At 36.9% G+C, this 14,756-nt stretch overlaps 1 protein-coding gene across 1 annotated transcript; it reads left to right on the top strand.

Annotated features, from left to right (window-relative positions):
- The first annotated feature begins 5,017 nt into the window (after nt 1–5,017).
- On the top strand, nt 5,018–14,143 carry LOC149841397 (uncharacterized). Its single transcript, XM_090004786.1, has 5 exons — nt 5,018–5,308; nt 11,627–11,720; nt 12,820–12,857; nt 12,982–13,117; nt 13,215–14,143. Exons 1-5 carry the CDS (start codon nt 5,018–5,020, stop codon nt 13,634–13,636), a joined length of 981 nt encoding a protein of 326 aa, XP_089860912.1. The 3' UTR covers nt 13,637–14,143.
- Nucleotides 14,144–14,756: the final 613 nt, after the last annotated feature.

Here is a 14,756-nt window from a genome sequence, read left to right as displayed (position 1 = left end):
TATGCTTATATTAAATTTTCAAAATACCTTTGTTGATTTTCAAATATTAATGTGTTCTTTTGGAAATCCTAAATACTTGTATGTAATGCATGATGAATTGCGATGAATGTTTTAAGCTCATGATGGAGTTATGATAAACAAGTGATTATATATTGATATGCATGCATAAAATGATAATGGCTCCTGATGGAGCTGGTGGTTCAAGGATCCAAACATATATTTATGAGGTGTAACATATGTGTAATTGTACTATAAGGCATGCAAGTCATACATGCACATGTGTAAGCTCCGGAACAAGCTCGAGTCGTTGAGAACCCATGTGGGTGCAAAAGATGCACCCTATTAGATGATAATATGCACACCTAATGAATGTTTGATCTACTTTCACGAGCAATGTGTTTGAATGGTTCAAAGCACTAGAGTAATCTGGTGAGTTATAAAATCTAAAAACGCTTGTAACCCATCATGACTCTACGCTACCTTGAAGAGGGTTGGTGATACAACCTCGAGTGACAAATAATAGGTTCATCTATGTTCTTGATTTTTTATGAGAGCAAGGCGTTCCAAATAGTCTCTAATCACTCGAAGGTTTAGGAGATCGAGGATATCCATGTATCTTAGGTGATAAATCTCCAACTATTGCAACTAGTTCATGGATGCATCCTATTGCACAACGCCTTTACAAGAATTATCTCTCGGTTAACAGTCGCCCGTTTTGGACCCTGAGCAGATAGACACCTAGGGCAATAAGAAGACATTGCATAATAAACACCCGTTGTGGTTTTTTTGTTACGATGTTGTTCCCCATGTACTTGACATAAACAATAACTAAGAAAAGCAAATACTTTCTAATTCACACATCTTAAAATGAAAATAAGTTTGTTAATCCTAATGAATAAAATATAATTATGAGCATGTCTCTAGATAATGTTGCTTAGCATTTACGAGCTTTAAGTAAGTTGTATGCAAGATTGTGGTCGGTATGATTAATGTTTTAATGTTATGTTATTACTTGAAACTGATATATAAGTACTTGTCAGGCTTTCATGAGTCTGGCCCTTTAAAAGGATTTTAGATGAATGATATGATGAAAAATGAATGGCGAGATGCAGTGGCGACGTCAAGAACTAGAACTTCTAAGGATTCAGAGCTAGACTTAGGATTTTGTTTAAAATGTTTGTTTTGATTCTAAGTACTTGTTTAACATCAAATTTCACTCTTCCTATTTAATATATTTCGTGAATGAATTCTGTAAGTAATATCATGGCTTGGTTTTCGTAAATAAATTCTTTGATCTTACGTTGTTGATCTACACCTATAATCCGCCCAAAGTTGTTTAACCCCAAAAGAAAGAATCTTGTTTTTGTTGTTTAAAGTTAAAAAACAAATAATTTTTTAGTAAATTTTTGGGTTAAGATTTTGAAGCGTTACACCAACTTAGGAGTCGACCCTAGACCCAACTGAATCAAAGAAGAGTGGACCCACACAACTCAGGGGTTGACCCTCAAAACCAAACTAGATCAAAGAGAAGTCGACTTAATTACCCAATTCATGGGTTGACATTCAACTATACACTAACAACTTGATAACAAAGAGGAGTCAACCCTACACTTCTAAGCATTGACCTTCATACAAACTTAATCAAAACTGATTCACAAGGCGTCGACCCACCTAATTCAGGTGTTGACTCTCAGATAAATTGAATTTCACTATAAGTCGACCCTCTCCTACTTAGAAATTGACTCCAGTCATAGATCATTGTGCTTACCTATATACATGGATGTTTGATTCATCCCTTTATTTAGTTGCTTTTACATTACATGTTATGCTCATGCACAAATTTTGTTATGCTTGTGTTTACAACCATGAGGGCATTACTCCTTGACACTATGGGCATCATTGGGCCATTCAAGTGGTTTTCATTCATTCATTTCATTTTCATTTTCATTTTCATCTTTAAATCCTTAGGTGGTTATCGTGACGCTTGAACCAGAGTCCAGAACCCTTCATCAAGGCATCCCTCTCCCTAGGACAACAGAGTTCAGGACACTCTTTGTTTCTCTCCTTGTGTCATCATAATCCACTCCTAAAGCTTACTGTAGTAGCTTCACCTCTGCCTCAAGTATTAGAGTCCAGTGTTTCCTAAGCCATCATGGTGGGAAAAAGATCTCTATGATCCAAAAGACAGGAACTCAATCAATTTTTTAGCAACTTTCATGGGGTTGGTGCATACTTGTTCTCACACGAGTAGGGGGGATGGGTGATGGATGGATGGAGTGTAGGGAGCTTGTTAGTCTCACTGATGCTCAGTAACGTCTGACAAGCTAACTCAAGCCACTCATGTCACCCTTCATGACAATATTTAGTGCATCTTGTTTTTAATTAATGTTTCTTATGCATTAAATAATCTCTCAACATAGCCTCTTGGTATTATGGGTCAACACTCAAAACATGCTCTTGTAATAAGATACATATAGGGTCATCATCCTAAAAAAAATTAGTTGTACGTATACATGCCTCTTTCTACTGATTAGTATTATCATCATCGTAATACTCATTATTGAAATTAGTGGGATTCCACATCCACATGCAATCCCACCTCATACAATATGAAAAATGCATCAATGCACAAAATGGGTCACTCTTTGACAACTAAAATCAAGTTAGTGCCTCATTGCACAAAGATTCATAAAAAAATCAACAAACACTGGTCCCATCGAGCCCTACATAATTGCTTCGGGCTGGCTCCTGTTAATCCCATGTTGAACAACCCTTACACAAAAATCCACAATATAAACCTCATAAATCTCTCAGTAGTTGACCCTTCTGAGTTCAACAATCGACTCTCCTGATACAAGGGTCGACCCTCTATCTCCGAAAAACATATGATAGAAACTAGAAACATGAGGGACTTGATTCCTGATCTGCAAAAGTAGACCCTCGAGGATAGTGCAGAAATAAAAAACATGAGGGAGTCGACTCCTGATCTACAGGAGTCTACCACAGACAAGACTGAACAAAAAATTCAAGCTTCAAAACAACATTTTTGACAAGAATTTAATGAATTTTCATCATAAAACATGAGATGAACAATTCTAGAATTAATTTATAAGAGAAACATGTTCAAAATTGCATTCAAAACTCTTACCCACTTACACTCACATGTATGCTTTAAGAACACCATTTTCTAAACATTTAACGGTCATGAGCATGCTAGATTTTCACAAAGTTTAAATCTCAACATAGTTTGTTACTTACAAGTACTTCTTAAATCAGTTAGTATACCACAGTTTTTTCTCAACATAAAAATATCCATGAACTGCACATAAATCACCTATCAATATGCCAAAAATCAAGGAAACTAGCATGATTTTCAACACAAATTCATTTATATACTAACATGCCCCTAGAGGTTCACGGAGTAATGGGATCACACTTGGATTAACGTAAGAAAACCAAAGAATCCACCCAACAAATTGGATTCAGCCCCAAATCAGACCGCAAATCTTCAAAGTTCAGTCAATATCATGTTCATATTATTCCTTTATTTGTAGAAACACCCTCGACCAAAAATCAGCTCCACACCCTGCACCTTTCACTTAGGCTTGTGAAAGGGGAGGGGTCCAACGCCAAGAAGGAGAAGAAATGGGGATAAGAGAGAATGTGTAGGCCAGTGAGGGAGATGAGAGAAAGAGTGAGGGAATGAGAGAGTGAGGAGAAAGAGAAGATGAGACAGAATGCATAACAAAGGAGAGAGATTAGTTTTTAAGTAAAAACCAATTAACCCAAATTATTACCTTTTAACACATGTCAAAGCTAAGTAAATCAGTGGGGGTTTATTTTAACGACAGCTGCCCCCTGTAGGCTGCTTTAATTTCTCAACATAACCTTTTTTTATATCAAAACTACCCTTAGTTACAAATCTATTTATCAAGCTGTCATTCCCCATAAAACAAAGAGTTTTTTAAACAAATTCCTAACCTTTCCTTGACAAAGTCACCCTTCACCTATTCTAGAATTTTTGGGCACATCCCTTGCCCAAAATTATGGTTTTATCTTTGGATCAAATAGGGTTTGATCGAAACCTGATTTTGACGATTTCAAGGACCACCCCTCCAAATAATTTAATATTTTTTAATATTAAACATGAATTACATGTAAAAACTCATATGATTATATTAAAATATGAAAATTACGGGTTTCAAAAAATTACGGGATTAAAACAGGAAATGTGGTGGGTATCGTGGATGGATGAGAAGTGTGACGTGGATGGGTGTTACAATGGTTATGATATGCATAGCGATGGTTGCAGAACCAAACTAAACACCCCCGTTATTCATGTTTGGCTTGCCGAGCATATTTTACGAGTTCCAACAAACCAAGCACGCATCTAATCATCGTATCTCAAATCTGAGTTTACGTTCGAAAGTCGGACAAGGTCAAATGCATCTTATGATTCGGATTAGCACCAAAAAGCCAGAATTACAACGTATCTCAAATCTGAGGGGACGTTCGGTTCGTTCCCACAGAATAGCTTTTTCAAGGAAACCGAACATGAGATTTCAGGCAGCCTTACGGCAACCCGTGAGATTTCAAGCATGATTCAGGATCACTTTCTAATATGCTTTCAAGCAAATTAGAAAGTAACTCTCATTTTGCAAAGGCATATCCTGTAGTTTAGGCACCCGAACTTGTCTATGATAGAAAGTCCAAACGATCAAATGCGTCATATGATTCGGATTAGAGTTAAAGGTTTGTCTAGATCCACCAGATTTCACTTTCTTTTAGATAGTCCAAGAGAAAAATCCCTCACCAAACTCGCCCCGCACATTGGCTGGCTTCCGGTTGGTAGGAGAATACAGCCAGCTTCAACTTTGTTGCAAAGGACGCCACCCGTGGGTTTCAAACTTGTGATGTGAATTCTGGAAAAGGTTAAACGAGAGCCACGTTGCTTAGGTGCGAACCGAGTGACCAACACACCAAAAACCGGAAGTGAGAGAGAGAGAGAGAGAGAGAGATGATTGCTTCGGCCGTTTCCGCATGTTGGTCTCTCAAACCTGCAAAGAGTAGCCCGATAGCATCCTCCCTCTTCAATGCAGCAGATCCGAAAGGATCCAATTGGGTGCGGTGGGGGAGGTTGCACGCGAGAGGTACCCTTCGTCTCTGTGGTGCCCAGAAGGGTAGAAGCACTCCCCAAAGGCCGCTCGTTTTGGATGGTGATGGACCAAAGAGAAGGATACAGCAGGTGGCCTTGTGGGTTATGGAAGGAGTATACATCGGTTGGCTCTTTCTTTTACCTTATGCTCCTGTATGTGACTTCATTCCAACTTATTACTTGCTCCCATCTAGTGTTATGGATGATTGAGTTTTGGGGGTTGTTTTTTCTTTGGTGTTTCCAAGTTTTTTCTTGATTTTTTGTTACTTCATTTTTTTGTGCATTTATTTGGTTCGTTTGTTTATTCATTTATTGTTTGAGATCTCCCTTCTGAGTAAAATGTATAAGGGATTAACTGAGTTTGAATTCTTGGAGTAATTGGCTTTCTGGTGTAGAGTTCACGATCTTTGCCTTTGCACAATTAAGTGAAAATGAGAACATTTTTCGGTTGAGATTTCTAAAATGTCGACAAAAAATAGGCCATTGTCATATAATTTGAGTACTTGTTGGGTATGTCTGTTTTATGCAAGAAACTGGCAAAAGGAATGTGACAGAAAAATATTTCATACATATCTGGTCTTTGGTATGAATGTTACTGATGGAGGCTCACCGCACTGAAATGGATTCCTTTGGAGACTTGGTGCTTAGACAGAACCAATTTTTAGTGTCTGCACAATTCGATTCATATAGAAGCTCATGGGTTTGGTATCCATTGTGAAACAGTATTGATCTGCTTTTGGGTTCAACATTTGATTGCAAACTGAAATAACATGTGAAACTGTAATCGTTCCTTGTTGAGACTGGTAAATGAGGGATTTTCTGAACACCATGCCCACAGACATGACAAAGGAACCAAAGGGAATCCACCGTCGAAATGCTTAGTCCAATGGGTCAAGTGGGATAGGAATATATGAGCTATAGAGTGTAGTGATCCCTGTATGCTGGGCATTGGCATAACTGTTAGCAGTAAGGTAGATGCCACAAGGTCATCCTCAAGAGGCTAAAATTAAATAGTACTTTTGTCAAGCAAAAATGTAGTTGAACATGCTATCTTGTTTGTTGACTAATGTGAAGGACACTTTATGTTCTTGAATGATAAGGTAAAATGCATTTCCCATGCAACAAAAAACAATATTTTCTGAATCATCACTTAGTGTTTATTCCTAAAATGGGTACTTAGTACAACTTGATTTGGAAAAGCATGTATTTGCTGTAGTGCTTTCAGAATAACAGACCAAAATTAGCCTGCCCTTTCCCAGGATCGATTATCCCCCTGGATCATACTGGTGGTTTGCCCAGTGAGAGTCCTTTTCGAGCTGGGGCACTCACCTGGGGTTTACTATCTAGGAGGGGGTGGGGGCATTAAGTGACCCCCATTCCTAGCCAGGATCCTCGTCATCAAAAGAAAAGAAAAAAAATACCAAAATTGGTACAATATCTTAATTCTTAAGGTCTTTTAAGCTGACCGTTGATGATGTGCTGGAAAAACTGCAAATACTGGAAATATCAACCAAAAAGGAGGGAAGAATAACAACGATTACACAAGCTTAAGAAGGCGCTGTCACGAACCAGTGGAGAAGGTGATAGGTATTGCAAACAATGGGTTACAAGAGCAATAAAGTAAATACAACCTTCAAGCCCACAAATGGACAAAGAAACAATATACAAAATGCACTTAAAGTGCTAATACAAGAGCCACAAAGGGCAACAACACATAAAAAATATAGGATTTTATTAAGAAGAATCCTTTCAACAAGGATGATTTACACTTGGGTTAGAATGCCCTATTTATAATGAAGTGGGGAGGCCAATATAGTTGTTGGGCCTTCCCAACAACTAGAAATATAGTTGTTGGGGAGGTCCCAACAACTATATTTGTCTTCCCAATAAAGCCCCAAGAGCTATATTGCCTTCCCAATAAAGCCCATGACAAGTGTACATATTACAACAATAATAAAAATAATAAAAAAGACCAAAATAACAATTATAAATATGTTCTTATTAGAATGAAATGACCAAAATACCCTTGAAGGTTATTTTGATTTACATAGAGCCAAACATCAAGAATATATATATATATATATATATATATATATATATATATATATATATATATATATATATATATATATATATATATTTTAACACCCCCCCTCAAACTTGTAGTGAGATCACCGAAAGTTTGTTGAGAAGTGACATAAAATGCGGAGTTGAAAGCGCCTTCGTAAAGAAGTCCGCTAGTTGACACTCGGAGGTAATATAGGGCATCTCAATAACTCCTCGAAGGTACTCTTCTCTGACATAGTGACCGTCCATTTCTATGTGCTTGGTTCGCTCGTGGAAGGTGTGGTTGCTTGCAATGTAGATTGAGCTTTTATTGCCGCAACACATATTCGTAGGACTAGAGATGGTTAGTCCCATGTCTTTTATAAGACTCTGCAACCAAATGATCTTCATAGTGGTTGTCACCATTGCTTTATATTTCACTTTTGTAGATGATAGAGAGATCTTCTGTTGTTTTTTGCATCTCCACGATATAAGTGAATCTCCTAAAAATACACAAAATCCATTCAACGATATAAATGAATCTCCTAAAAATACACAAAATCCAGTATTTAACACTATCAATTGGATTACCTCCCCAATTAGTATCAGTATAAGCAATTAAATTTAAAGAGGAAGAGGATGATAGAAATAGCCCTTTGGATATTGTATTTTTAATATATCTGACAATACGCAAAACAACACTCATATGTACTATTGTAGGGGCATGTTGGAATTGACTTGCTGAATTGACTCAATGTGCAATGTTTGGTTTGATAATGAATAAGTATGTTAGAGGTCCGATAAGTTGGCGATATGCAGTATGATATTGAAGAGGAACACCATCTTCTAATCGTAGCTTTGCGTTTATAACTTCTGGTTTATCAATTTTCTTTTCATCAGATATTCCAGACCTCACAATGATTTTCGCAGCCAGCTTCATCTAAGACAATATATAAACCCTTGGAGAAAAAACAACTTCAATACCTAAAAAGTATCTCAAAAAACCAAGGTCAAACATATCAAAATGTTCTTTAAGAATAATTTTTATTTCACCAATTCTCTTTGTGTCGCTTTCTATAATAATTATATCATCAACATATAATAAGAGTACAACAATGTAAGTACCTATAACTTTAACAAAAAGAGTTGTGTCAGAATAACAAGATTTGTAACAAAGATTTATCATAACATTACTAAACCTGTCATACCATGCTTTTGGAGCTTGTTTAAGCTCATAGACAACTTTCTTTAATCGAAGAACTTTTTCTTGTTCAATATCAAGAATATATATATTATATATATATATAATATTTTAACATAATTCAATATCAATATCAGGAGGAGGCTCCATATACACTTCATTTAAATTTTCATTTAGAAAATCATTTTTGACATCAAGCTGTTATATTAGCCATTTTCTAATTGATGCTAGGGCAATAAGGGTTCTAACAGTTGTCATACGAGCTACTGAAGCAAATGTTTGCTCATAATCTATTCCATATTCCTAAGAGTAACCCTTAGCAACTAATCTAACCTTATACCTTTTAAGTAACCCAAATGCATGATCAAGTTGTCAAGAAGACAAGAGAAGGAAGAATTTGAAGATGAGTGATGACACGTTTCTCAATGCACAAACCAAAGCTCTCACGAGTCACCGTATGCCTTCAATCTAACCTCGCTCTGATACCAGGATGTTAAAATATATTATATATACATCTAAATATGTGTATATATATATTCTTGATGTTTGTCTCTATGTAAATCAAAATATCCTTCAAGGGTATTTTGGTTATTTCATTCTGATGCATAGTTTGTGCTCAATAAGGGCATACTTGTAATTGTCATTTTGGTCTTTTTTTATTTTTTTATTATTGTTGTAATATGTATACCTGTCATGAGCTTTATTGAGAAGACAATATAGTTGTTGAGGCTTTGTTAGGAAGACAAATATAGTTGTTATATTTCTAACTGTTGGGGAGGCCCAACAGCTATATTAGCCTCCCCACTTCATTATAAATAGGGCATTCTAGACCAACTTTAAATCATCCTTGTTGAAAGGATTCTTCTTAATAAAAGCCTATATTTTTTATTTGTTGCTCTTTGTGGCTCTTGTATTAGCACTTGAAGTGCATTTTGTATATTGTTTCTTTGTCCCTTTTGTGGACTTAAAAGTTGCATTTATTTTATTGCTTTGATACCATGTCATTAACCTGTGGTGAAGGTGATAGGTATTACAAACAATAGGTTACAAGAGCAATAAAGTAAATACAACCTTTAAGTCTACAAAGGGACAAAGAAACAATATACAAAATGCACTTGAAGTGCTAATACAAGAGCTACAAAGAGCAACATGTAAAAAATATAGGCTTTTATTAAGAATCCTTTCAACAAGGATGATTTACACGAGCTAGAATGCCCTATTTATAATGAAGTGGAGAGGCCAATATAGTTGTTGGGCCTCCTCAACAGCTAGAAATATAGCTGTTGGGGAGGTCCCAACAGCTATATTTGTCTTTCCAATAAAGCCTATGACAAGTGTACATATTACAACAATAATAAAAAGTAAAAAAGACCAAAATGACAATTGTAAGCATGCCCTTATTGGGTATTAACTATGCATCATAATGAAATGACCAAAATACCCTTGAAGGGTATTTTGATTTACATATAGCCAAATATTAAGAATATATTATATATATATACATATTTAGATGTATATATAATATATTTTAAAAGGCACTACTCAAGTTTCCCTATCTTGCTAACTGGTAAAAATGCCAAAGAGTTCACCACGTCTATATACAGATACAATCTGGGTTAATAAATTACAATCATTATGCTGGTTGTTTTTCTCTTTTGTGTGATAGTAGTGGCTTGTTCTAATAATTACATTGCGCCAGAATTGCTGATGCATAGGTCCACATGAGATATGGACAGAAAATATCTAGTATTGATAGGAATCTCACTCATAGAAATGAGATGTGCAAGTTATGTGACATATAAACATGAATACAGGTGGGGGTTATGACATGGACATGGTTGATAGGATGAAGCTTTTCTGAAACTGGGGCTTATGGACGATATTACCATTAAAGGATTTAGGTCATTGAAAAATATTGATGAAAGGACACAGTGTTAACCGTTGACCATACCTGACATTGGTTTGATTGTGCCCATGATGTGTCATGGACTCATTGTGCATCAAACATCCATATTAGTGTCATGTGATGTTGACTTTAGGAAGTGCGAGCTAAGTGAAGTGTCTGCCTGACATAATGTCAACGAATTAGAGACCTTCATAAGCAAGCTAATGAGTAACTTCCATGATATCCTGTAGAAGGTGAGTGACACGAGTTGACCAATTGTATGATGTTGGGATATTTAGGATAAGCTTGATATATGGTGGCAAATTCCATGGGAAAGAGATAGCATGTTGAAGACTACAACCTTAACCTCATTTGGAACATTTTCTGCTATTAATACTGATCTAAACATTACATAATATTCTTTCAAAATTTCCTTCTTTTCCTGACGCTTTAGTTCCTTTAGGTCACTGAGGTTCTGTTCAGCAGCCTAAAAAAGTGTGATGGTATTGTTCACCATATGGATGGTTTTGAAAACCACAATGGAAGAATGCAATGGAGTAGCAATTAAGAAATGGACATGTTAGAAAGTTCAATAATCCATAAAATACCATGATAATAACTCTAGTTAGTGTCCCAACAGTTCATGAACCAAAGTACTTCATATCATCTGCATCATGGTTTTCATTAGATATTACTTGTTACATCCCAATAATTCCATTGCCTTGTGTCTTTAGAAAGAATGAAATCGTGTTGGTGATTTGGCCTTTTCAAACAAAAAAATCTGTTCCTTTGGCAGTTTTCTTGGTATAATATGGCAGGTTGATTCTTACTCATATTAGATATGCTCATCAACTTTTGATTGTGTTAATTAATTCATCGCCTTTAGTTGCAGCGTTCATGGCTTAGGCAATTTAACGTGCAATTTATTTATAAACTGTTGGAGATTGAAAATTCTTCTGCATTGTTCTCTAGATCATTATTCCAGAATTTTGTAAGTTCTCTTAATAGAGGTTGTGTAGGACACTATGGCATATTGTCAAATATGTCAAATTAAGGAGTGAGTGAGCTCAGATATCATCTTTTGTGGTGATAAATATGATCAAAAGTTCTTTCCAGTAAATGTACTATATGACATTTCTTACTTTAGAATGCAGCAGTGTTATCTGGATTTTTCTGTAATCTATTCACAGTTGATTTGCATAGCAACCGTGAAAGCGTATATTCAACAGTATCCTTATCTCATTTCTGTTTGACCATGCATGGATGTGAGAAAGTATTATGGCATGGCTGTCTTACATTCGACATACTTGGCTTGATTATAATATGATCTTATTTACAGGGTGACCCTGCATGGGCAATCAAGCCTGAAACAATCAAGCTTCTCCTGGATCTATCCCTCAACTTCTTCTTTATTCTTCCCCTAACTAATTCAGGTATTTCATGTTTATCCCTAAATTAACCCCTGTAAAAAAGTTTGATTGCCTTCTCTGTAGATTGGTAAAAGATACAGAGAAAACTAGGGCTTGTTTTTTTTGCTAGCGTATCGCATGCACTGATTAGCTGGAAAACATGCTGCTCGGATATTGAAGTTTGCAGTACATTCTATGGATACTTTAGAAAAGCAAACTTATGGTGTTCCTGAATTCAATCCTTTCTTCGAAGAGTACCCTTGTCTGTGTTAGTTTTTATCACTGATCTCTGCATACTCCATTAGCTGCCACACTAATTCCTTGAAATGTTTTTAACTAAATGCACATATAATGCATAGATGTGGGAAAAATCAAGTAGTTCTATTATGTAGGAAATTTTCTCATGTCATTTTTTTAAGGATTGCTTTATGGGATGATTTTCAAGCTAAGATTTTATAACCAAGCTTCTATCTTAAAATAAAGTTTCATTCGAAGTCTGCTGTCTAAACTGTTCAACTGTGTTGCTATCATTAGTGCAGCAGTTTGAATTGCCTAGGATTGTACACTTGCCAAGCTAAGTCTAAGACTGGGCTTTTCGAGCTTGGCTCAGTACATAGTGGGCCAGGATTAAGCCCAGACAAGTTTTGACAATTCTTTTCCAGATCAGCTCTGTCAAGCTTGATCTTAGCTATATTTGATGGGAAAAATCTTATATGTAAACTTTGTTGAAGGCAGAGGCAACAGGATTTGAATGTGTCGACCTCATATTTGAGAGAAACACTTAGCAACCCTTTTGTTTTGTACGAGTTCCGTTTTGTCTAAAAGTTTTATAATATATGAGATGAATCTGAAGCTTGGGTTTGAACTCACTCCATTTAACTAAACATTCCTAAAAGTGAGCTCCAGCTGGGCTCATTTATTATACGAACAAGGCTGAGTGAAACTGAGAGCGGATCCTGGGATTCTTGCAAAAATCTGAGCTTTTTGCGCACCCCTAGCTTGATTTTTTTTTTTTTTGCATCCATCAGATATCCATGCTGACAGATTTGACAGAATTACCAGCTTTGCTTTCACTTTTGAATATACTTATGTGACATGTATTCCATGTTTCATGGCAGAGCAGTTGGTGTTCATATAATGGAGGCGCCAATAGTTCATCCTGTATGAATTATTTAAGAAGTTATAATGAATGTCTCTTTATCTTTTAAATATTGATCTGTTCATCTGCTAAAATCACTTGATGATGCAAGTCCCCCCACTTAATTCCTTCTTTTTTTTTCCTCAGACCAGTGAAGCCCTGTTCAATTTTGCCATTGGCTGGACACTCATGTTTGCTCCACTGCTTTTCAAGGACCGTAGAAAAGAGAACTTCAGTGGATCACTGGAGATTCTATGGGTGCTTCAGATGTTCCTTACCAACAGTAAGTGAATCATCTCTCAGAATGTATGTAGTTTTCTTCTCCCTGTAGAGGCAAATCTGCCTGTTTAACTCACTGTTCTAGTTCGTGTTTCTAACAGCTCTGTTAATACCTTACATGGCAATTCGACTGGGTGATGTCGAGCAAAGCACTGAAATGAAGGCCGAGGAGAAGCCTTCTTGGTTGGCCCAAGCAATGACAGGAGGTGTACCTGCAGTAGGACTGGTTGGTGCATTTGTGGGTGTCACCTCCATCCTCTGGGCTCTTTTTGGCCGAGGGGATGAAGGGTTCGGAACTTTGGCTGATCGCTGGAGCTTCTTTGTTGGGTATTTGGAATCTGATCGGCCAGCCTATGCTTTCATATGGGACATCTGTCTTTATACGATATTTCAGCCATGGTTAATTGGTGACAACATTCAAAATGTTGTTGAAAACAGGATTAAAATAGTGAAATTTCTCAGATTTATTCCTTACTTTGGCTTGGTTGCCTACCTATTGAGCTCAAACAAACATGTAAAGTGATGATATATGCAAATTGATTTCTGCCTGTTTAACTCACTGTTCTAGTTCGTGTTTCTAGCAGCTATGTTAATACCTTACATGGCAATTCGACTGGGTGATGTCGAGCAAAGCACTGAAATGAAGGCCGAGGAGAAGCCTTCTTGGTTGGCCCAAGCAATGACAGGAGGTGTACCTGTAGTAGGACTGGTTGGCGCATTTGTGGGTGTCACCTCCATCCTCTGGGCTCTTTTTGGCCGAGGGGATGAAGGGTTCGGAACTTTGGCTGATCGCTGGAGCTTCTTTGTTGGGTATTTGGAATCTGATCGGCCAGCCTATGCTTTCATATGGGACATCTGTCTTTATACGATATTTCAGCCATGGTTAATTGGTGGCAACATTCAAAATGTTGTTGAAAACAGGATTAAAATAGTGAAATTTCTCAGATTTATTCCTTACTTTGGCTTGGTTGCCTACCTATTGAGCTCAAACAAACATGTAAAGTTATGATATATGCAAATTGATTTGTCCACATCTAAATAGCGTCTTTTATTTTCTATAGGCACATGTACATATTCGTGATAACCTTCTTACATTGCAGCTATAGCGAAACACATGCCTCCTAATCCTTAAAAAGATTTAGCTTCACCTCTTCACTCTGACTACTAATCCTTCTTTCATCTTCATGGTAAGGGTGAAAGCGTAGGGAGGCGGATGTATGCCACCATTCACCACATGAATCTCAAAGCTATAGAGGATGGAAGCAACAACTGATTTCATTTGAGTATAAGCCATATCTTAACCTAAACAAGTTCGTGGGCCAGCATGACAAACAGGAAACTTAATCTGATTTGCAGGCACAAATATGCCGTCCTCTAACCATCTTTCCGGCACGAATTCATGGCAATTTGCTCCCCACAACTCCTTTGATCTACCCATTGAATAGGCAGAGTAATCAGCGAACCAGCCAGCACCAACATATATTCCATCCGGCAAAACATCATTCTTCAGAGACAATCTGGAATTGATGGGGACGGGCGGGAACAGTCGAAGGGCTTCGGATCCTGAAGAGTCTTTCTTAAACTCTGGTGATTTTGCAATCTGGTGTTGGACATAATCGGTTATGGGTCTAACCCAAAAGTGT

This window comes from Nuphar pumila, chromosome 4, assembly GCF_984573655.1.
Source record: "Nuphar pumila chromosome 4, dmNupPumi1.hap1.1, whole genome shotgun sequence".
NCBI classification, from domain to species: domain Eukaryota; kingdom Viridiplantae; phylum Streptophyta; class Magnoliopsida; order Nymphaeales; family Nymphaeaceae; genus Nuphar; species Nuphar pumila.
Note: the sequence above shows the minus strand (reverse complement) of the source record. Positions and strands in the feature narration are given on the sequence as shown.

Excerpts from the sequence above, each read along its gene's own strand:
- LOC149841397 (XM_090004786.1), top strand. The coding sequence starts at position 5,018 with ATGATTGCTTCGGCCGTTTCCGCATGTTGGTCTCTCAAACCTGCAAAG. Across the intron at positions 5,309-11,626 it reads TTCTTTTACCTTATGCTCCT|GGTGACCCTGCATGGGCAAT; the intron begins GTATGTGACTTC and ends TCTTATTTACAG. Across the intron at positions 13,118-13,214 it reads TCAGATGTTCCTTACCAACA|CTCTGTTAATACCTTACATG; the intron begins GTAAGTGAATCA and ends TGTTTCTAACAG.